This window comes from Topomyia yanbarensis, chromosome 2 (genome assembly GCF_030247195.1).
Source record: "Topomyia yanbarensis strain Yona2022 chromosome 2, ASM3024719v1, whole genome shotgun sequence".
Taxonomy (NCBI): domain Eukaryota; kingdom Metazoa; phylum Arthropoda; class Insecta; order Diptera; family Culicidae; genus Topomyia; species Topomyia yanbarensis.
In genome coordinates, this window is record NC_080671.1 from 8700689 (window position 1) to 8723999 (window position 23311).

The 23311-nt window shown below is 38.9% G+C and overlaps 1 protein-coding gene across 11 annotated transcripts in view; it reads right to left on the bottom strand.

Annotated features, from left to right (window-relative positions):
* LOC131682893 (voltage-dependent L-type calcium channel subunit beta-1) overlaps nt 1-23311 on the bottom strand; it is a 492666-nt gene that overhangs the window by 120755 nt on the left and 348600 nt on the right. Inside the window, exon 1 of one of the 11 annotated variants that reach the window (XM_058964696.1) lies at nt 1483-2225. The exons of 9 other annotated variants lie outside the window; for them this stretch is intronic. In XM_058964696.1, the coding sequence (XP_058820679.1) occupies nt 1483-1560 (78 nt within the window). In that variant the 5' untranslated portion in view covers nt 1561-2225. Of the gene's footprint in view, nt 1-1482; nt 2226-23311 lie in introns of those variants that run through there. One more of the 11 variants, XM_058964700.1, reaches the window with a different exon arrangement.

Genomic DNA, 23311 nt, shown 5'->3' on the forward strand with positions numbered 1-23311 from the left:
ATAATAGCCGTTGCCCGTAATGGTGGCTCTCAGGCTAAGTTTTCGCTTAGACTGGGACAATTGTTATTCCCAAACATTGTTCCTTAAGCAGTTCTGTGTGGGAATGTGAGTCATCAGTCTGCAATCTACGGGGTATACCGCACACCAAAAAAATCTGAATTTTATCGTTGACGTAATTGTAAACATGACACAATTCAACAAACCGTAATTTACGAAATGACGGAACATTACCGTGTTCCGTTTAATATTACAAGAAACATATACTTTACATGCGCAATGACATAAAATTACACTTCCTACAATTCAGAACAAACGCTGTATGAGAAGTAAAATTACACGATTTACGAAATTAAACGTCATGTAAAATTAAAATCAAACGTAAAACTAAGTCATTTTTGATGCTCGTATATGTCATGGTCAGGAGACGTAAATTTACACTATTTTTTCTAGGTGTGCGTGCTTACTGAACGCAACATATTAAATTGAATTCTCGAGCTGTTAAATTTGATGCTTGATTTAGAGTAGAGTGCCATATCTTCAAGATTGTCACTTAATTGTATTAGAATAAAGATAGATGAAAAAAAAGTTTGAAGTTCGATTATAATTGAACTTCAGATGTTTTTCAAAAAAGGTTTTCGTTTCTTTTAAGAGCAGTTTCCTTTATAGCGTAATTATTATTAAGAAAGCCATTAAACCATCTGTATTACGATAAAACCGGCTGTTGGTGGGGTATCACAATCACTTGACAAAATAATTCGAGAAATTCGTTCGAAAATTCGTTTCGTCCAGTTATTACGATTCCCCACTAACAGCCCGTCGTAGTGCAGATGTACCTGGTTAAATCTCGTAGAAATCAAATACTACTTTTGGTTTAAACTAGTCAGAGTAGTTTCGTTCGAAATTGTGTGAAAACAACTTTGACTCTGATCCAAAAATGAAACGATAAGCAGGAAAAATCCGTGCATCAATTACAATTCATGTCAGGATAAGGTTTCCTTCTGCTCAGGTGGAAACACAGATAAGAGGGAGATGTCAGATCCCATGTTGTGATTCCACTGCGCATGTGTCACCTGACCTCACACAAACGTCAACTCGATTCAAACCACGAAGCTGTGTGGGAGCGTGAGCGAACGATTGGACCCATCTCTTGGCACGGCATGGGCAGATTTCATTGAGCAAAACCAAAATAAATAACATGGATGTGTCATTCGATGTACTTTCAATGTTAAATTTTGCATCTTGGTGTCTGTTGCTGTTCTAAATATGTAATAGAGAGATATGCGAAATTTTTTGTGTGGTAAATATTTTGTTGCGTAAAAGTAGCCCACAATCTAGCAGGCCGACTTTTTTTACTGAATACAATTTTGTTAGTCAAAGCGAAGCGTTACAAGTCGCCCAGCATGTTTTGACTTGACAGCTTAGCGTCAACACAAGCTGGCTTGTAGCAGACAACAGTGCGATAATAACCATACGATCACTCACCCGCCGATTCCGCATGAATGGTGCTTTGTAGGTGGTATTGTGGCGATGATGCCGATTTTGGTTTTTATGCTTCAACATTTTTGCCTTGTTTCTGGGGCCGAGTAGGACGATTTAAAAAAGTATTCGGAATGACCAATTTTTCTTTTCCCGATATTTCCGTCACAATCACACTCTGTCGTAAGATACCAACTATATGGGCACTCGATGTTCGTTTAGCATCATAGCAAAAATATCACTATAAACGATTGCACTTCTGCCATCTTTCACCACTAAGCAGAACACTTTGCAGGAAGCAAAAGGGACACTTATTTCAATCCACCACCTTTGACCGCGCAGATCACGTGCTCCTTTTTGCGAGTACTTTTCTGACACTGCCGACTCGATCGCGATAAATCACCGCTCAATGGGAGCATTTCTTGCCAAACCTTTCTCCATCAATGGAAACGCGTGACTCACTGGCAATTTATTTGCGCGACGATATTTCCGGCTCCCACATTCGATATTCTTCGCCCAACCGACCTTGATTTGCTTGATCGCAACCCCGCGCAGTGTTTTCAAGAGGAAAATATGCGACCGTTTCGTTTTTCACACTTTGGCCTGTGAGAAGCGAAAATCGTAGGAACCACTCGGTGTCAGCACCGATCGCGACCGCGACTGATCGATGGCAGATGCAACCTTGATGTTTTTGCCCACCAGCCAACCACCACAAACACACACACACGGCCTGCTGATGCTGGAATTCTTGGCACCGTTTCGCGGTTGCAGCAGCAAGCGTCGACCGGTCAGTTCAATGATTTCCGCGCTTAGGAACTGCGCTAGATCACGGCGTTTTCGTGTAGATCGCACATATGAGGAGGGCCCAGACTGAAGTTAAAAATAAAATCTTGGCCTGAGTATTTGGTATTACTTGCGGGACGGTTTTTGCTCCCGCTATCAGTGTCATTTTCGCTCTTTCTCGCTAGGTATTCTCTTTGCAATCTTTTTATTTTCAAAATATTCACAAAGATAATATCGAGCTGATGGATGGGGTAGATCAGTTGCCAATGATATCAGTGTTTATGAATAAAACCACCGTCACTTCAAGTGTTATGAGTATGGGACTGGTGTTGATAATAATGTGTCGACGACCCAAAAGGGGACGTTCATTCTTGAAAAGGTAGTTCAATAAATCTGGTTGTGTTCAATCTCTTTGCCACAATTTGGGTTCGATGATACGATAACTATTGTCGGAAAATTCCAAGGATATTCAATACAATGGTATAATTTAATTAAATGATAGTAAATGAATAGTCTGTTTGCGAGGACTTGATGACTGGATGATCTTAATACGCCAGTCGCGCACGGAACATTTTTGGTTTTGCCTTTACTGTGTTTTGGGAATCTCTGACGCAGTGGACAAATTTGCAAATCGTGGGAATCAAATTATGATCGCGTTCCTTTTAAGCTTGATAAAATGGATTGCTATATGCATTTAAATATCAACTTGCTTGGTATCTTCTAGTTAATGTGCAATATATGAATCTATCTCGACTTAAGCAGGAAGGTAAAGGAAATTTATATTTTGGAAAATTACTTAAAATTGCCTTCATTGCTTACAACTAAACAGGAACGACTAATACACGTGAAATACCTCATGCACGCATTCTCGCAAATAAGGCTAAAACGAGTCATCACATTCTGATGATTTCAAAAGCGTTGTGTCATATGGTAGCAAAAATGGACTTCCTCTCATTATCGGCAGTGATGCAAATGCTCATCACATCAATTGGGGCAGCTCAGAAATCAATCTGAGAGGCTCTGAACTGGTGGTTTATATAAGTATTATCAATCTTCATATTCCGAATGTACGAAAGCGTCTAACTTTTGCGAGGTCTGGGAGAGAGGAGGTGGTAGACATAACGCTTTGCTCTGAAACTGTTTCGCATGAGCTGGGAAATTGGCAGGTTCCAAATGAAACTGAACCGCCTTTATTCGTCTCATTTATTATATATATTTTTTGATCATCTTAATGTCGTCCTCAATGTGGTAATATATCGTGATCCTAAATCTACAAACTGGGACCTTTTTATGGAAAAATTTGCGACTAAATTTCATGGATATTCTCTAACAATTAGTCAACTAGACGACTTGGATGACATCGTGGATACGACAAACCTGTTCATAGTAGAATCCTATGAAGAATCTTGTCCACTTCGCACCATTGAGTCGACTAGGGGAATCTCTTGGCGGGAGGCTGAGCTTGAATTAATGAAGAAGGTTATGAGAAGAGCTTGGGACGGTCGTCAGCGTGCTGACTCCAGGGATTTCAGATCAGTTGGCAGTGTATATAAGAAATGTCTTAAATGTGCAGAGCGGGCTGTCAGGCAAACCGATGCACCAATGTCTCTAGTTTGAGCGAGACCAGCAGGGCCGTCGAGATCCGCGCCGGGCCCCGGGGCTTGAAGTACTAACGAGCCCTACCATATATGGCTTCTCATTTCAAAATCGATTAGGGAAATACGGATACAACCGTTTAAATTAAACTATTTTTTTATGAAATTTGTTTTTTTGACACAATTCAATAAGAGTATTTTAAACATTTAATAGATGGAAAAAATAAAAATTAATAAAAGAATATTTGTGGCTTGCCATCAGAACCACCACCTTTTTTTGCGATGATGCCATACAGTCCATATCGCCATCGTTCATGTTCCCTTGACGCACGTTAATGCTGCCATCGTTAATGCTGCTCAGAGCTTGGAAAAATTGACATCCCCGCGTGAGCTTGAAAAAGAAACAAAACTCAACTCATGCCCGCCGCGATAAATCGAATGTTTGGTTCGTTTCTCTCATCCTTCACTCTTTCGGTAGAACGCATTCATGTTCGTATATGTTCGTTTTCATGGGCTAACTGAATCTTGTTTCTATGCTAGCGCTGAGAGGGATTATCAAGCAAAAGTGTAAAAGGAGTTCTGCCTTCAAACTGTCCACGTAATACCAAACGAATGCTTTAGTTGGTGAAGGAATATATATTTCTTTGCACTCAATCATTCGATTCTGCATGAAATTTCAGTCAGTTTTGAAGCTAATGAATGAGGGAGGCGCCTAAACTGAATATTGGTTTCAGAAAATTAATCAGATTTCTTGTTTCTTGTTGTTGGTACATGCTGTTGATTTTGAAGTACTAGATGCAGATATTGCAGCTGTCACTATGACCTGAACGAGTTTTTTTAACCGGTTTCTGAACATGGTTTAATCGGTTTTGGAATCGGTTGTTACACTTTCGCTGTCATTCACAGAGCAAACATTCCGAATGCGATGACTGGGATCCAGCAGCGAAGTCTGCTGTTAAAGAGACTAAGACAGAGTTGAGAGAGAGAGAGTGAGAGTTTCAACTATTCTCTTGGTGGAAACTAATGGGTAGAATAAATATTTAGTTAAATTTACATATTTTTTCTGCATCAAATTTGTACACTGGAACCTTCACTTACGAACCCGGGTGCTCGTAAATAGAATTCGGTCGTAAAAGGTGTTGGTTATTTGGGATTTAAATCATAAGAAAAGTTCACTTTACATTCTTTTTAAAATTCGTTGGTTGAGCAATATTATGGACAACCTTAACAATATAGGTATTTTTGGAACGGGCTTAACAAGTAGATGATGAAAATGAACGTTTGATGCCAATTCGAAATCTAAGATTGTGACTTCCGGTTAAGCAATATTCTCGATGACCCTAACAATATGGATATTTTTGGAACGGACTAGACGAGTAGATGATAGAAATTTCAGCTTGGTGCTTTTTCTAAAAATTTCTGTATAAACTGTGAGGGTCTTTTTAAGCGAGTTTGACGAGTAAATGAGCGATTCTATTTTGAAGGCCAAGATAGCATCTTCCGGTTAAGAAAAGATTCCTGATTCTGATTTTTTAGTAACTTAGCACGAATATAAAATAATTCTAAGGCTATATTTCAAAAAATAGTTGCACTCAATTGTTTATACTACTTTAGCGTCTGGGTAACAAAGGCTCGGTAGAAGCTCGGAATCGCACATTGTATCGTATCCCATGAGAACAAAACGTTTAGAGAGCATCAGATCACCAAATCATGTGATGGTAGCGATAGAAAACGAGGTATTGCATGCCCAGGATGGTATTGAACCGATTCAAACGTTAATCCAACATTTCGATTCAAGTTCCAATATATATGTTTTGTACAACACATACATAAAGTTCAAAGGGCACCAAACAGGAACGACTGCCACAGCACGGTGTTGGAACTAGCACAAGGATGAGGTACCGGAAGTGGAAGCAGAATATGTCGAAATTCGCTACAAAATCCTTGTTTGGCAAGCGATCCACAGATGTGGCAAATATACAGTTGTTTATCATATTTGGGACCGTGAACGAAAAAACATATCGTGTCATTTTCGAAAAATTCCAAAAAAAGTTTAAAAATCCTCTTGCGAAAATTTGATTGCAAATGTCTACATAATCGAATCTACCTTTACTTTAAATCTGATTGAAGGAATCAAGGCAAACGTGCGTCCCATTAAGGATATTTAAACACCATCGGACATTTGATGGGATATATTGCGTGTAATTTTTTTTTTTCGATTGGTCCCTTTTTTGCCACGAAATATTTCTATGAATATTCTTTTATTGTGGGTTGTTACCAATCAAAATATGGTTAATTCCATACTATACATCATTTGAATAACATTTTCCTAATTTGTCGTTGCGGAGTGCTTAAAAATGAGTGGTTACAGTGAATCTCCGAAGGAGATACAAATGATATGCTCTTCGCATTGAAGTGAAGTAAAGTACGACATTCAAGCTACTTTCCTATTGAAAAATCTCGAAATACAGAAGCTTAGCCTACCGCGCTAAAGAAATCGAAAATAATGACTGATAGTACGTGATTATCTTTTATCATATGCTAACGTTTAACAACTATATTATTAGCGTTGTTAAATGCATCTGAACAGAAACACGCTGAAGTGTTGCAAGTTACCCCGTTTGACGGTACTGCACCAAAGAAAGCTAACATTGAAAATAAAGGAACTTTGTGGTGAATCGCGCGCTTAGATTCAACACAATATTGATTGATTCCGAAGGTTGCGATATTCGGCCATATGTAAACCCTGTGGAATATTAATTGAAAGAGAAGTGGCAACACTGCTGTGATTCAGTTTGTGTTTTTGTGCTCTTAGTTTTGAATTGATATTTAATGCAAATTCGGTGTTTTGGACAGAATACAGCTTGTCCCTCAGACTGTGTGATAATCACGAATCTTAACTAACCCGTGCCTTAATGATTTTCAGTTGTGCGGTGACAAAACTCGAAAAATTGTGTCTCGTGTAAAGCTGGTTTATAATTTTCGATTTATGTGCAATTCGCCACTAAATATCACATACATCGTGCTTAGTTCGCCATCTGCAGGCGAGTAGCAGGAAGTGTTTCCCGCATTCTATCAAGGCGGAATGAAAATACTACGTCGTATTGTTCCGATTTTTAACAAAATTGATGCTAATCACGACGCTTCTTATATGTGCATTTTGTGATACTTAAAGTGGTTTAACTTTACGTAAGTTGATGTCGGTGTCGACTTCATAGTATGGTATACGTGTAAATGTGTAAGGCTCCTTCGATGACTTCACCGTTTTCGGAATGCCTTAATTGGAGCAATGGATGATGTCAAGAAATTTTACTTCGAGAGCCACTTCCGGATAATGCCTTGAAGGAACGACGGCGCCATCTTTTGGTAATATTATTTTTTCAAAAAATTGATCATATTAGACAACAGAAAATTTAACTTTTGAACCGAAAGAGACAGCGCTTAGCTGTCTTCGACAAAGTTGTAGAGGATAGTATTTTTGTAAATTTTGCAGAAGACATGTCTCTCTCATTCATAGTAATCGAGTTATGAGAAGTTCTCTATGGTAAATTTCTTCATTTCCTATTTTTACCTACATTTTTTTTATTTCTGATTTTTCGCATTAACAATGTTCTAAGGTATTTTTTATCATCATGGTCTCTTCGGAAAAGTTGTGTGTTTACAACTTTTCCGAAGAGACCAGATAGCTGTGAATGCTGTGTAAAGACTTATGGCTGATTTTGATTTAATTTTGGCCCGTGTAACTTCACTATCGGCAAAAATCGTAATTATACTATCAATTATTCTAATAGGACTAGGTTTCACCTACAAAACGACGGTAAAATTGTTAGTCCATAAGCACCCGTTCAAAAGTTATACACTTTTGAAAACTTTTTGTCTGGCCCTCCTGAAGTCGCGTGAATGGCTCACTGAACAAGTAGGCGCTGGTGTTCATAGACGATTTCGCTTGATTTCCTGAGTGACGCGCACTCTGTGTACTAGTGCGTCTACCGGAAGGTTTACACTGATATTGAATGATTTTCCAACGAGGAGGAGACAACATGTCTTCTACAAAATTTATAAAAATACTCTCCTCTACAATTTTGTCGAAGACAGCCAAGCACTATTTCTTTCGGTTCAAAAGTTAAATTTTCTGTAGCCTACCATGATCAATTTAAAAAAAAATAATATTACCAAAAGATGGCGCTTTTTACACACACAAACATTGTAGAATACTGTCAAGGCTTCTATCTGTCACGTTAAATTTTTACGCATATTTCATAAGATAAGTCAGCAAAAACGATAGAATCAGATTCTATCACAACTGCACAGTATTAAGTTCACTAAACCGCACATTTTTTCTACAGAAAGTTATTTTCTATCATTAACGGCTTTCGTGTTATTGTCATTTTAATGCGTCTGTCACATTACACAATTTTCGCAGTGAGTTTGGAGTATGCCCAACTAAATTGAAAAAGTCTGTTCCGTTGGCCCCCAAAATTTGCATGAAAACAGTTTTAAGTTGAAGCTTGGAAAACAAGGAAGTGTTTGAAATATAGTTTTCCTGAAGAAAAACTTCGTTTTCGATTTTATGGAGTATTCTCAATGATCTGCCACATTACAACCAGAATCTGTCACGTTACAGTTCTATATTTTTATTGAAGCAAGCATATCGAGACAGTCGTGCACAAATCATCCTTGGTCAGGGAACTGAGTATTCACGGGAAATTTCATGTTTATTTAGAAAAACATATTGGTTTTGATTAACAAACGTGAATAACTTATGAAAAGGTCGTAATTTCACGAAGTAATATATTATTTCAAAAAATCAATAATAACTTAAAACATCTGCATTTTGAAGCACAATTTTTCATGAGAATTTTGAATTGAAAAACCATTTTGAAATACATTCTAAAACTAAATTATTTAAAGAAAAAAAATAAATTAAAATAAAAAAAATAAAATTCAAAGTTAAAAAAAAAAGAATTTTTGAAATATGTTAAAACTTTTTATTGTTATTTTCTCCACAATGCAATTATATTTTAAACATTTTATTTGCAATTAAATTTTAAACGTGTGTGGTATCTGTGAGTTTTTTATTAAAAGGGCGTATTTACACTACTAGATATTTTAGTTGAAGAAAAAAATCAAAATATTTCGGAAAATTTTTCTTAAGAGCATTTTGCTTCGAAATTATATTTAGTATTAGTAATCTGACCAACTCTGACGAAAAAATCCGGACACCTTTCAACAACGAAGCGTAATCGTTCACTACACCCAGGTAGATGGTTCGCATAGTGTACGGATATTTTCGACAGAGTTGGTCAGCTTAAGTATTAGTATTGTATTAGAAAATTATATTTATGACTGGCAAATACTAAGAAATTTAGAAGCATACTTGAAGTTAAAAATTCTTTCTTACTAATAACATCCTAATAATGTAATTACAGTTCCTTCAGTTTTTAGGTTTTTGTTAACAAAAAAATCATTGGTTTTTTTTTGTAGTTGTATTTTTTAACATTTTTTTGCTTCCTTATTGAAAAATTTCACCAAAAAATATTCACAAGGAAGAATTGATTCCCTAGAACTCGCTGTCATATAGTTTTGCTGCACCAATGGCGATTTTCGAACAATATATTTTGAAAGTAGTGTATTCAGATCTGATACGCCCTTTTTAAATATTACTCTTGAATAAAAATTGCTTGTTTAATATTGCAAAATACTTAGTCTCCCACAAAAATGAAACGTAAAAGGTTTAATCATAATCGAAAATGGTCGTTATTTTTGACGTAATTGAATCAAACTTGATGGAATTGCTTCACAGCGGAAAACATTTGTCACGTTAATAAGATCAACTGTGTTTTCTCAAAAATGAATAAAACAGGTTTTCACAATACAATTTCAAAAAGTGGACTCAAAGTAGTAATAAAAAATATAGGTTAGACATTGTATGCATGCTTTTAGTGTGGTCCACAAAACTTTTTCGAATTTTTGATCTGTCACGTTACAAGTTATATGGTTTCCATTACTTCACAATTGAAAATAAGCATTTATCCATATTCATCAAAAAATTTCAAGCAATGGAAAGACTACGATGGAAAAATGTAGTTTCAAGCAAAAAGTTGAAAATATGGATTTTGTGTACATTTTTATCTCCTTACGGTCTTTTAGTCATTTTCAGGTCATGCAAGTCAACAAACTTTTATAAATGACAGACATGGATTTTTTTCTGGGCTCATCATTCATATTTTTTAATATTAGAGGTTATATACATACGGAAAACAAACAGTGGTGGTTGCCATTTTCGGAGCCATGACCATATGTGAAATCGCTAATATGGACAGTTTTGACTCTAATGAATTAAGTACCTAAAAACGCTTTTTTGAGCCACTGTGCACGGTGATGCTTGTTCAACTATAAAGAAAAAGCGTTAATCCCAAATGTTTTTTGCGACACGGTATGGTGGATATTTTGTTAAATATTAGCTGATTATTGTACAGCCACTCACGTTTTGTGGAATCGCATATGCTATGCTATGTAAACGAAGTGGAATATTAATTGGAAGAGAAAATGTGGCATACTCCGAAGATAGAAATCTACTTTGTCCAATTTCATCATATCAGAAACATCAGAAGTTGAGAAAAACACTGAATGAAAGAATGTAACTGTTGTAAGTCCAGTGGTCTAAGTTGGGAAATACACACGTTTCATGATTTTATCATGTTTGGATCGTAAACAAAACATATATGTTGGATTGTTGGTATATTGCTTCTTATTTTTCATAGATTTCCATAGTGTAATGTCAGGACAGTTTAAGCGATCAGCCAAATGAATTCTTGACAATGTCATGGTTCAATTATATGTCCATTAAAAAGTGTGGTATTTTAGTGATGGTTTGATAGCTACTGATATTGGATATTTAGGATATAATTCAGATTTTACATGTGAAAACTACATGAAGTATTCCAGAAATAAGCAAGAGCAATGCGCTTTGTTCGAGGTTACGCATTGACAAAACCTCGTTTGAGTACCCGGTCATTTTGGTAGGTAATGGGACGACGAATTGGCCAGATCAGGGGCAGAGATTCACTTTGTTGGTCCTGAACCTGCTTTGCCAATTTCCATAAGTTGGATAAAAAAAAAATCCGGTCCTGGGCATCAGCAATACAAACTTGTCGTCAAACAAAAGCTTGTTTTTTTAAATCCAATAGGTTGATTCCTGATTCTTAACTACCTTGGCCATCGAAGTGATTTTTTTTACATTTCTTACAAAAGAAATGTATAAGATTCGCTCAAGTTTTGAAAACTTTTTTAAAATCATAAAAAGATCAATAAATTCGATTTTTAACTGTACACTTTAAGGTTTATTAGCAACTGTCTAATATATATTTGGTTACAGAAACTTGCCGCAATTCATGTACGGAACTTAACTGCGAAGCGTGTTTATACTGTCAATATATTGGAGGACAAACTAAATTTTTAATGATGGTCGTGTACTTATTTTGGTTTTCTTTTCACAGTAGAATATATTTACATAGTGAAGAACAATTAATTACGATTAGATTACAAATAAGAATAGTTTGAATAAAAATTCAACTTACAGATTATATTTTCAAAAATGAGACCAAATTCCAAAAATTGTGAGACCTACAAAGAACGTATCTTCAGAAACTATACTTCAGTCTTTACAAGTGAACATTGTACACGATGCTTCATTTTAAACCCACATTTTGAGTACGAACTCGAACACGCTATTTTGTACCAAAACGCGTGCACATGTTCGCCTGCACAACTGTTCCCCATGTACGTACACGGTGTGCGTACACATGGCGTACACACAGGTTCGTGGCACCAGTTTTCTCTTTCTCACTCTCATCATCACTAGTGATGACTCTTTTTGCTTTGTGCGAATTGTTCTCGTGTACGCACTCGATATACGATGCGCGGATGTATGAACTAGAGTTTGTACATCGTTCGCTTGGGCTCGATGTTCGAGGTGAACCTGTACATCGAGACGAAGCATGTTTGAGTTTGAACGCGTGCACGAAATTTTGTACACAGGTACAAACTTGTCGGTGTTCATGGGAAGTCTGCTTGTAATTACCTGATCTACAACTTCGTCGTAAACACCATCTTTCTATCTACATTGAAGCGTGCATCGGGTACAGTACTTTCAATCAACGGTTACCTTCCTGAAAATGATAGAACTGAACAAGAGAAGGCTATCAAGGGAACAATTGCCGCTAGTGATTTGTGTAAAATCAACTGTCTCAATAACATAGATGGACGACAGCTCGATCAGGCAATCGTTAACTACGCAGATTCGGTCGTACTACTTGAACCTCCAACATCTATGCTCAAAGTGGGCGCTCACGGTAAGCTTTTCGTGCTGAGGATGCAACATTCTTCGACAACAACGCAAGTGATACTTCCGTCACAAGACCGACGATAACAATGCTGTTCTTCGCCAAACCGATCTTCGATACGAAACGGCCCGGAATAGTTTAATCAGCAAGTATATTAGTCATATTCTAGGCTATTTCTGTAACAACCTTTGGACATTCTGGAAGTTTGTGAATAGTAGGAAACGCGCTGGTGATATTTCCGGAAATAGGCCAGCGCGCAATCCATAGGTGAGTCCGTTGATCTATTCGCAGAACACTTTCGTGGGGAATTCAACAAGCCAGCTGAAGTGAAGCCGAAGTCTTGAAAGATTTATCCAGCGTCAATCCATTGAAAGGATCCGGTTCGTATATTGCTTGCCTCCATTATCCATAATAGGGTGCGCCCGATCGCTGTCAGCATTATTTTAAGCCGCTCAATCATTTGGAAACGTCTTCCAGAGTGCATGGAAAGAATCTGCTATAATTTCAATTCACAAGGCTGGAGATATTCAGAACGTTGAAAATTATATAAAATTATAAATTATTATCGGTTTTGAACTTTTTGGCTAAAGTACACTGATACTTCTCACATTATTGACGAGTATTAGCATGGATTTGTAAAGCAACGTTCTACTACTTCAAATTGGATGACGTACACTAACATCTTTGTCCACGCTGTCGAAAAACTTCATGAAACTGACGCAATATATTTTGATTTTTCAAAAGTTTTAGATAAAGTACCACTGCTCTTCTGATACTACAGAGACTAATGTTTCCTCCATTGTTAACTGGATGGTTGCACTCTTATCTCTTTAGTCGTTGTGCTTTCGTTAGAATAATGTTAAAATGAGTCCCTCGAGGAAGTCACCTTGGGTCACTAATTTTCGTTTCATTAATGAACGACCTCTGCACTTGCATTAAATCTGGAAAACTGTTCTATACCGATTATTTAAAGATTTTTCGATCTGATGCTCCTGGACTTGACTAAGCTGCACTTCAAGAAGGACGTAAAGGAAAAGTTTTATCAAAATACAAATCACAATACGACGAGAGCGTGCGTTGTTTGGACAACATTCGCTTTTGTTTTAAATACACTGAAACCTCCATTTACGAACTCTTTTTTTACATAATATTCGATTTACGCAACTTTTTTTACGAACTAAATTCGAAATAACAAACTCTTTTTTTTAAGAACTAAATTCCAAATAACGAACTTTTTTTGGAAAGTTACTAATATATGTTGGGTATTTTCGGAATGGGGTTGACGAGTGCATGACGGATATCAATGTCTTGAGCCATTCTTGGAATCCAAGATGGCGACTTCCAGTTTAGATAAATTCTCTATAACCTCAACAATATGGGTATTTTCGGAATGGGGTTGACGAGTGCATAACGGAAATCGATGTCTTGAGCCATTTTAGATTCCAAGATGGCGACTTCCGGTTTAGATAAATTCTCTATAACCTTAACAATATGGGTATTTTCGGAAAAGGGTGACGAGCGCATGACGCAAATCGATGTCTTGAGCCATTTTGGAATCCAAGATGGCGACTTCCGCGTTAGATAAATTCTCTATAACCTCAACAGTATGGGTATTTTCGGAATGGGGTTGATGAATGCATGACGGAAATCGATGTCTTGAACTATTTTGGAATCCAATTCTCTATAACCTCAAGAATATGGGTATTTTCGGAATGGGGTTGACGAGTGCATGACAGAAATAGGACCCTTATTGTTCGTTATCAAGAATATTGCTCAACCGGAAGTCGCCATCTTGGATTTCGAAAAGGTTCCAATTGTTCATTTTCAGCATATACTTGACAAGCCCGTTCCAAAAATACCCATTATTGTTAGGGTTATAGAGAATATTGCTCAACCAACGAATATTAATAAGAACGTGAAGCAAACTTTTTTTTACGAACTAAATCCCAAATAACGAACACTTTTTTACGAACTAATTCAATTTACGAACCCCCGGTTTGGTTCGTAAATGGAGGTTTCAGTGTAATGAATTGAAACAGATTAGAAATTTTTTAAACTTGCTCGATTCAGTTATTATGCATATTGACCCTTTTCAAAAAAAAATGCTGGAATTGCTAAAACAGACAACCAGAACCAGTAGTAGGTACAACCGCAGATGCAAAGTCAAGTCAAAAATGTTTTGTTGTTTATATCACGAAATACCTAACCCCAACCGCTTTTTGCAGTGCAACATATTTTGTTTTCATCACGTAATAATTCAGTGCCTTCTAAAAATTTAGCGGCCATAGAAAGGTCAACGTTTCGTTGGGCGATTATTCTTATAGTCCTCCGGCACTCGCGCGAATGGCTCACCGACTGAGCAGCCGCTGGTGCTGGAAGAAGATATCGCTAGAGTTTCGGAAGTTGTTGCAAAAAATACAACGGCGCGAGTGCCGGAGGGATAGGGAAGGTTTTAATTAGGTTCTTTACTGACACAGTTAACCTCACTTTTCTTGACATTTCACTAGTACTGTTTACATAAACTTAGAAAATTTTTGCGGACGACTAGATTTGTTCGAAGCAAATCGCAAAATCCATGTTAAAAGTACAAGCGAACTGTAAAAAATGAACACTCGAGTTCATTTTTGACAGTTCGCTTGTACTGTTTACATGGAGTTTGAAAAATTCTTCGTGTTTTCCTTCGAGCGTCTGACGTCCATAACATTTTCTAAGTCCATGTAAACAGTACAATTGACCTGCGAAGAAAAGTGAGGTTAACTGTATCAGTAAAAAACCTAATTGAATACTTTACGTTGACGTCACAAATGAACTCAAATGTTTATTTTTGACAGTTCGTTTGTATTGTTTACATTGAGAATTGCTTCGAGCGAATCTAGTCGTCCACAAAAATTTTTTAAGCCCATGTAAACAGTACATGTGAGTTGTCAAGAAAAATGTGGTTAACTGTATCCGCAAAGAGCCTAATTCCATAGACTTATCCAGCTAGGTCGGAATTGTGCCTTTGGACGTTTAAATTGGGAGGCAAACAAAACTTTTACACGGCGTATTGGGAGGAAAACAAACCACTTCTGGGCTTAAGGGGAGGGCGTTAGTATAAAAATGCGAGATCTTAGTGTGCGTATTTTATACGTCAGATATCTCAATACCCCACATAGGGATGCGTAACACCCCCATAGAAAATCCTCCCAATTTTCCCACCGACTAAATCGGCTTGCGTCGGCACAATCGGCCGACTATGCCACCAATTAATCGGGCGATTGTTTCACCGACTCTTATGGGGGTTTAACATGGACATCTGCCGACGCGACAACCGATTTAATACGACCGACAAAATCTGGTGGAACCAGATTCACACAGATTAAATCTGGCGATTAATATGGTGACGAAAATTGTTCACCGACGAAACCCAACTTAGTCGGTTAATTACAGCCAATGAGGTATATATATAGGTGTGGCAGAACACACGGTTTGCTAGTGTTGGCAACCAAAAATATGTAAACAATCCAGAAGCACATCGGGTCGACGTCATAGCGGTCACACGATTCAATGGGAGCGGAACGACCGCTATGACGAAAGCAAGTCGATTTATACTGTGATCACTCACACCACTCATGTAAGATTCATCTTTGGTATGGACGGTCATCGATTTTTTCACCGAAAAAAATCGATGACCGTCCATACCAAATTTGCTAGCGGTGATGAAAACAAAGCAACAAATAAGATTCATCTTACGAATACCAAAGTGCCATCTTTGCCAGACCTGTATATACGACATTGAATTACAGCCCCCTGGCAACCCTATACCATCATATGGAGTTTGACAGCGACCAACATATATATGGGGCGTAATAGCCTGGGAGGGAGAAACAGACTCAATAAATGTGAACGTCATAGTCAGCCAGGACGACGGATGGAAATTAGACGACGCTGTATGACATCAGGTTTGACATCGACATAATATTTTTAGTTTAGTTTAGTATTTTATATAGCTTAATCAGATGATCCGATTCATTAAAATATTCCATTTCTATTTATTAGTGAAAAACTTACACTTCGAAAGTTATTTGCAAAATAACCCTGTTGTATAGCATGGTTAAATTTGACAATTCGACAGTTAAATAATTGTTGTTGGAAGATGTAAAAAGAGAGGTGGAAACAGTTTTCTGTACTTTATTTAGGTTGGCAATATTTTTCAGTAGAAAATAATGGGCAAATATGAAAACGAATACATGTTATGCCAAACGTTTTTTCAGTTATTTCATTATGTTGATTCTGATTCTAACGTCGAAAATGCAAAATTCAAAATGGCGGATGCAATATAGCGACTGCGCTTGGCTAAATTTCATGTTTTTTTTTATATTGGCCTAAAACCTTTTACAAGAGGGTTTTCGGGGTCACTGATTCTGATTCTGGCGTGAAAAAAGGAAAATACAAAATGGCGAATCCAATATGGCGACTGTGCGACCCACAAAACCCCAGTGAATCGAGTTTTATACTGGTTGCCATTCTGTAGGTGCCACTTAGAATTTTCGAATTCTGACATCAGAACCGTAATCTCGTAAATCGAGTTTTATACTCTTTGTAACAAAATTCGCAAATTTCATAAAAATGGCAGCCATTGTGAAGCTGTCATTTTGAATTTTCAAATTCTGTTATCAGAATCGTAATCAGCGAATTTATCCCTGTCTCGGAATCTGTTTACGCCGGGATCTGGCCGATACTCAAGCCCGGGAAACAGTGAAACACAGGGCGGACGAACAGCACCCGGAACGAAACAAACTTGGCTGGCCCCGCACAGGCCAGCAAAAGGGCGTTCTTTTCCGCCTTCTTCGGACCTGTCCAGTCCACACAACACCAGAAAGTCCTACTGTATATCATAACATTTATTTACACTATTTACAAGAATTTATATTCAAATTTCACTGCTTCTAATATTCTAAGTCTAATTCCCGGTCTGTGGGGAAGCGGTCGTGCAACGTATGCACGACGAGCGCGACGCACAGTCAGTTGTGCTGGACTGTCTTGATCGGCGATAAACTTTGTACTGCCGTACTGCCCTGCTGCTCCCACAGGACATGAGACGGCTGAAGGGGAAGATGACCCAGCCGTGTGCGATCATCTGCTCTCGGTGCTGCTACGGCGACGAATTTGCGTAGAAATCGCCGTACAGTGAAAACTTATTGTTGTCTTCTCCAGTGGCTAACATCAGCAGTCAGCTGGGCAACGATGATCGTAGCGCAGGTTTTCCTTAGGTGATTGAGGCTGGAGAATAATTTCATCTGTGCGTCGGGGGAGAAAATATTTGATTTCGCACACTATCTGCAAGTGCCGATTTTGGCGGTCAAAATCATTTTTCTGGTGCGATGTTCACTTCGGCGTGAACATTCTCCCCGCCTTGAATTATTAAAGAAATTCAACAAGTTGTTGCTTAGGCCTGTGAGATGGGTCGAACTACGATAGAGTTGGTAGCGTTGACGATTCCGCTAGTTGGTATGGACTAGCGGTGTAGCTGTGATGACGTTGTATTGTCTGTTTCTTGCGATGACGTAGTACGGGCCGGAAACTGTCCGGAGATAGTGTTGCTAGGCGATGGTGACTCGTCGACGGCGATCACAGAAAACTACTGTGCGGTCCAGTCTGCTACTGGAGTGGTGATCCCGTGACGTCACAAACGTTCGTGGTGATGAGAATAGATTTCCTACCGATATTCTGTCGGGATGATACTCGTAGAAGGTGGAGTCCGATATTCTGTCGGAATGGTGATCGCAGAGCTTCGTTGATGTAGCGATGAGTGCACCTACGATCATGATAAAACGGTCCGAAATTCTGTCCGGATGGATATGCGTACAGACCATAGTGCGGTTAACGATCACGATGAAAACTGAAAGAATAGAAAATCTGTACGCAAACATCGTTGCTGCTGAGCGAAAAAATTGTACTTAACTATTGTCAAGTCACAGCCGGGGGGTTCCGAGAACCCGCCCGGCGAGGCTTGTGCTCTTTACAGATGCTTCAGGAACTGCTCGATTCCCCCGAGCTTGGGCCAGGATCTCGTCTGGCGACTCTATACCCTGAGTGAGGGCCGGGATCTCGTCCGGCGGGTGTGTTTGCTGCTATGGCTTCGTTGATGGTGGTGACAAAACCGCTTCGTCGTATCTTACTGCGTGTAGTGATGCGATGTGATCAACTTTGTGGTGCAATCCGTACATCCGTGGATTACACGCAAAAAGATGGATTCCTCCGGTCCAACCACAAGGAGTGCGTTGAGGAACAGAATCCCACGGAAAGTTGATCCAGTATCGGGTGAGCTGACGGATGACGTGAAGAATTTGGCGAATGTCACCTTCCGGTTGCATGATTTCTGGCGAATATGCGATCATAAATCCACCAAATCGCCCTTTGGTGGGACCAGAAAACACCAACGGTGAAATATGAAGCACTTGGTTGCTTCCCAGGTCGGAAAGTGACTCGACATCCGTGTGTGGTTGTGTGTGTGAGAATCGTCCTTCGGTCGTCTTTGACGGGAAAAGTGAAGCCAATTGCTTCCAGGAAGTACGAATCGTGCGTGTGTGCGGGTTGACGTTGTGCGCATTTTGGCCACCAGAGATCCTTAATGTGCCTAGTGTGCGTGTACGGGGTACGATACAGCTCTAATGCCGGTAGAGCAAATCTAGTGCAGGCTTATGTAGGGAAAACACGATCACGCACCGTTTCGATTGTCTGTTGGCGACACATACGAAGAACGGCGTTCTGTGCTGCACTAGATGAAGCGGCCGTCGGTTTGCCGCGAATTGATGACGTGGGATTTGGCATCTGATGCCACACTATGGCTCGTTTCGAGTGTGAATCGGGCTGGTAGTCTTCGTCGTAGGGTGCTCACTAATATGTGATGACGTAAATGGCTCACAACGGTGCTCGTCCCGAAGAATCGCAGCGAAAGCGGGACGTGTTGTGGCCACGAATCGGTCCTGCTTGGACCTACTGTTACAGCGCGGTCGGTGTGTAACTTTCGCGAATTGTGTTTCCTCGTCAACGGCAAGAAAAAAAGACTACCAGACGCACCGATTTATTCACACACTTGAATGGAACTGCACTCACCCATTTCCGTCGATGATGCGATGGAAAACGCGTCCTACAGCTGGCAGATTTGTTGCATAGCTCTCCAGCTGGCCGCCGATTCTCCAAATCAGCAGCGAAAGTAATCTTGATCCGCGTCTTCGCAGTATTGGAAAATGGGTGCAGTCTCCATTGCATTTTCTCCCACAGACCGGGTTGATCGCGATGGCGCTCGCGAAAACAAAAGCGCGATCGTTGCGCGCGTTTTGCAGCGGGCCGCTTGGGTTGCGGTACATGGAGCGCCATCCTGCGGACTTGAGGGTCTATCCGGCTCGAAGGACCATGTTTACGCCGGGATCTGGCCGATACTCAAGCCCGGGAAACAGTGAAACACAACACACAACCGGACGAACAGCACCCAAACAGGAAAACTAAACAAACTGGGCTGGCTCCGCACAGGCCAGCAAAAGGGCGTTCTGTTCTGCCTTCTGCAATCACTTTTAGCCCGCGCAACACTAAAAGTCTATGTTCTAGAACAAGCAACATTTATTTACACTATGTACATGATTGTTATATTTAAATTTCACTGCTTCGATTTTTATTCTAAGTCCCGGTCTGTGGGGATCCGGCCGTGCGACGTATGCACGGCAAGCGCGACGCACAGTCAGTTGTGCTGGACTGTCTTGATCGGCGATAAACTTTGTACTCCTTGGTACCGCTCCCACAGGCATGGTAAATTATCAAGATCGCCCCGAATGTGTGCGATCATCTTCAATCTACGGCGACGAATTTGCGTGGAAATCACCGGACTGCAAAAAGTATTGTTGCTCATCTCCAGTGATAATTGGCAGCAATCAGCTGGGTAACGATGATGTTAGTTTGCCTTCGGTTTGCGTGTGCGCCTGCTGATCGAAATTGAAGAATAATGTTATCTGTTCCCCGGGGGTGAAAATATTTGATTTGGCACACTATCTGCGGGTGTCGATTTGGGGGGTCAAAATAATTATCTGGTACGATGTTCACTTCGGCGTGAACAGAATCTTTTATAGAGCAACATATTAATAAACTCCATTTTTGCATATTTTGATAATTTTTTTCGAAAAAACTGACCCACGAAAAAATCTGCAAAAAATCTATTATTAGATCGTTCAATGTTTGAGATACTTGCAAAAAAACTTAGATCTCTAGGACTTTTAGTTCAGACACAGCTGAATTTGTTGTAAAAAACGAGATTTTCGAGTTTTAATTGCTTATGACTAATATGAAATTAACAAATTCACATAATTTTTGTGCTAGTTGTACTCCTTACATTCCTAAGAGTTGATTAAAAGGAAGAAATCGTATTTATATGTCTACGCTAACTAGAAATCCAATAAAAACTTAAGAGAAGTAGGTGGGACGTATACGCCTCACTGCGTCACAAAGAGTTAAAGCTGTTTTTACCGCTGTCAATTCCAAATACCTATCCGTTGGTCGCTCTTGTGATTGGATTTAACCATTCGAGAGAGAAAAAAAACTCGAGCTGTCAAATTTCAATCAAAAGTAAAAAAGTTCGCCAAGTGGTCCACAGCCTAAAAGTATATTTATGACGTTTTTTCTAGACGTAGAAACTGATTCTGGTTACAACCCCAATCGCTATCAGTTCATATATTCAAGTTCGTGATTTTTTTAGAGTTTCATGTAAGTTTTATTTGGAAAAGCGAAAGGCAATTTGTTAGTCATACTATCGAAGAAAATAAATACAAGTTCCATGAAAAAAATATTGCAAATCATCGGCATTAAGGCCGCGTCCCCGAAGCGCATTTTTTTCGCAGAGGCTTGTGGTGAACACTCTCCCAGATGAACCACTCAGCTGAAATCGAAAAAGTAAGAAAGTTATTAAAGAAAAATGTATTCTGGTGTACTTGAACGGTTTCGGTATTGAAGAAAAAATCAGCGATAAAAAAAACTGTGTTGATAACAAATTTATGTTTTGAGTGTTCAGAATTTTAAACAACATATCATTACAAAGAATCAAAAAAAAAAATTGATGAAAAATGAACCGTTCAAGTACACGAGAATGTAAATATGTACGAACAAGATGTCACCACAGAGAACAGACATCCATGATCGAACAAAAATATTTTAAAAACGTGTGTAAACATTTGAATTAATATACGATAAACACTAGCGCTGCCACACCAATCTATCCCAACTATCCGTCAAATCCATTCCGGAACCGGTTCGAAATCTTGAATGGATTCAGTATGGAATCTTGCTCAAAGAAAACAACCGATTCCGACGCTATCGGTTGATGAATTTGAGCTGGAATTCATGCTGGAAGTCCGAACCGGTTCCGGACTAGTTTAACTGGGTAGAGGAATAACCGCTGTCAATTCTGTCGAACTCAGCCACAAAAAAAACATGACGACAGTAGCGCACCTGGTTTGGATATCCCAACTACCTTCGAAACCGTTAGAGATTTTACACAAGTTGAATGCTGAAGATGAACGTCTGTTCGCTGTGATGTCACGTTCACCGCAACGGTCCTTTTCAAGAAACTCCATTCTCAGAAAATTGCGTTCAAAGTTTTGTGTTAAACTCATACGAGGATGATACTGCGAACGGCTGTAGTTTGAAATCTAGTGCTCCGATCTGGATGAAATTTCGCACAGATATTTTCGTAAGTATGTACTTTCAGATTTTTTAGCCTTAACCCCTTGAGCGATTTGCAAGCATTTAGTTTAAAAAATATCATGCTTTGAAGTGAAAAAAGGACAAATCGACATTTTTCAACCAGTCGTCAGATGAATTTCAATAAATGAACAGCTCAGAAAAAATAGCGTCACATGCTTCTATGGGATATGAGCTGGAGCCGTCAATCGTAAATTACACTCGAATGTAACATGAAATAAACTAGAGCTTTTTTGCAGTTATTTTTTATATTCGAAAAATAAACCGGTACATTTCTCTTATTCAATGGTGGTCGACATTTCACAAATCAGATAAATATGCCTCTACCGGCGACTTTTCTTATTCAAAGATTCTGTTAGTTGAATTTTTATAAAATTGAATTCAATTTTTCAGTTTCAATTTAATATTGCAACGGTTTTTAATAATCAGTGTAAGAAAATTTTTAGGAAATCGTGGTAGAATGAAGAAGAACGGCGCAAAAATCCTATTTTTAAAATAGAAGGTGAGACACATCGTTCCGAAATGTGTTCCTTTTCACTCGAGCACTGGAACCAAACCGTCGTCTGTCTTTATATTCAAATCAATGTAAAGCATCCGGAAATAAAAACTTTCACTGATTTTATACTGTCCCAAGCTCTATTTCCATCACATGATTGAAATCATGTACCGGTAACACGCTTGCATCAATAACACGCAAAAAGAAATTTGCTCATTTGAGCGTCGCCCACTTTGATCGATTTTGGCTGTCGAAAGTTTTCTTGCTTCGTGACAAGTGCTATTATTTATTATTATTTGTTTCTCCTCCCAGGTTATTGCTATAAAGCCCCAAACAAAAAATTATGTTCGGCACTATACACTATATTCAAGCATTCCACACGATGTTTTGCATCTTGTAATTACAGCTTTTAATCATTCGATTCAAAATTAATGTTTTGATTTTCATGGCAGTGATACTGGCTGTACAGAGACGTCGTCCTTGACGGGGGCTGGTGAATTAATCTGTCGATCCAGGGATGCCAACATGCCAGATTTATTTGGCACAGCCAGAAGTTTTGGCAGCTTCCAGACAAAAAGACAAATCTCTCATACTTCCAGATTTTTAAATTCTAGAAGCTGCTACATACATATTTTGGAAATTTGAGTAATAATGTCCCAAATTTTACAAAAATTGATTGATGCGCATTCTATGAAAACTAAAATGTATGTCAAACTTCGATGACTTTGAGCGCTGTCAAGTGCCAGATTTTGCAGACATTTTTAGTTGAGCTGCCAGATTTTCTTTGAAAAATAGTGGCATCCCTATGTCGACCTCGAAGCACCCGATTTCGTCGGTCGACTGGGAAATTTATGAACTGTCAAATTGTCAATGGGGACACTTTGAGC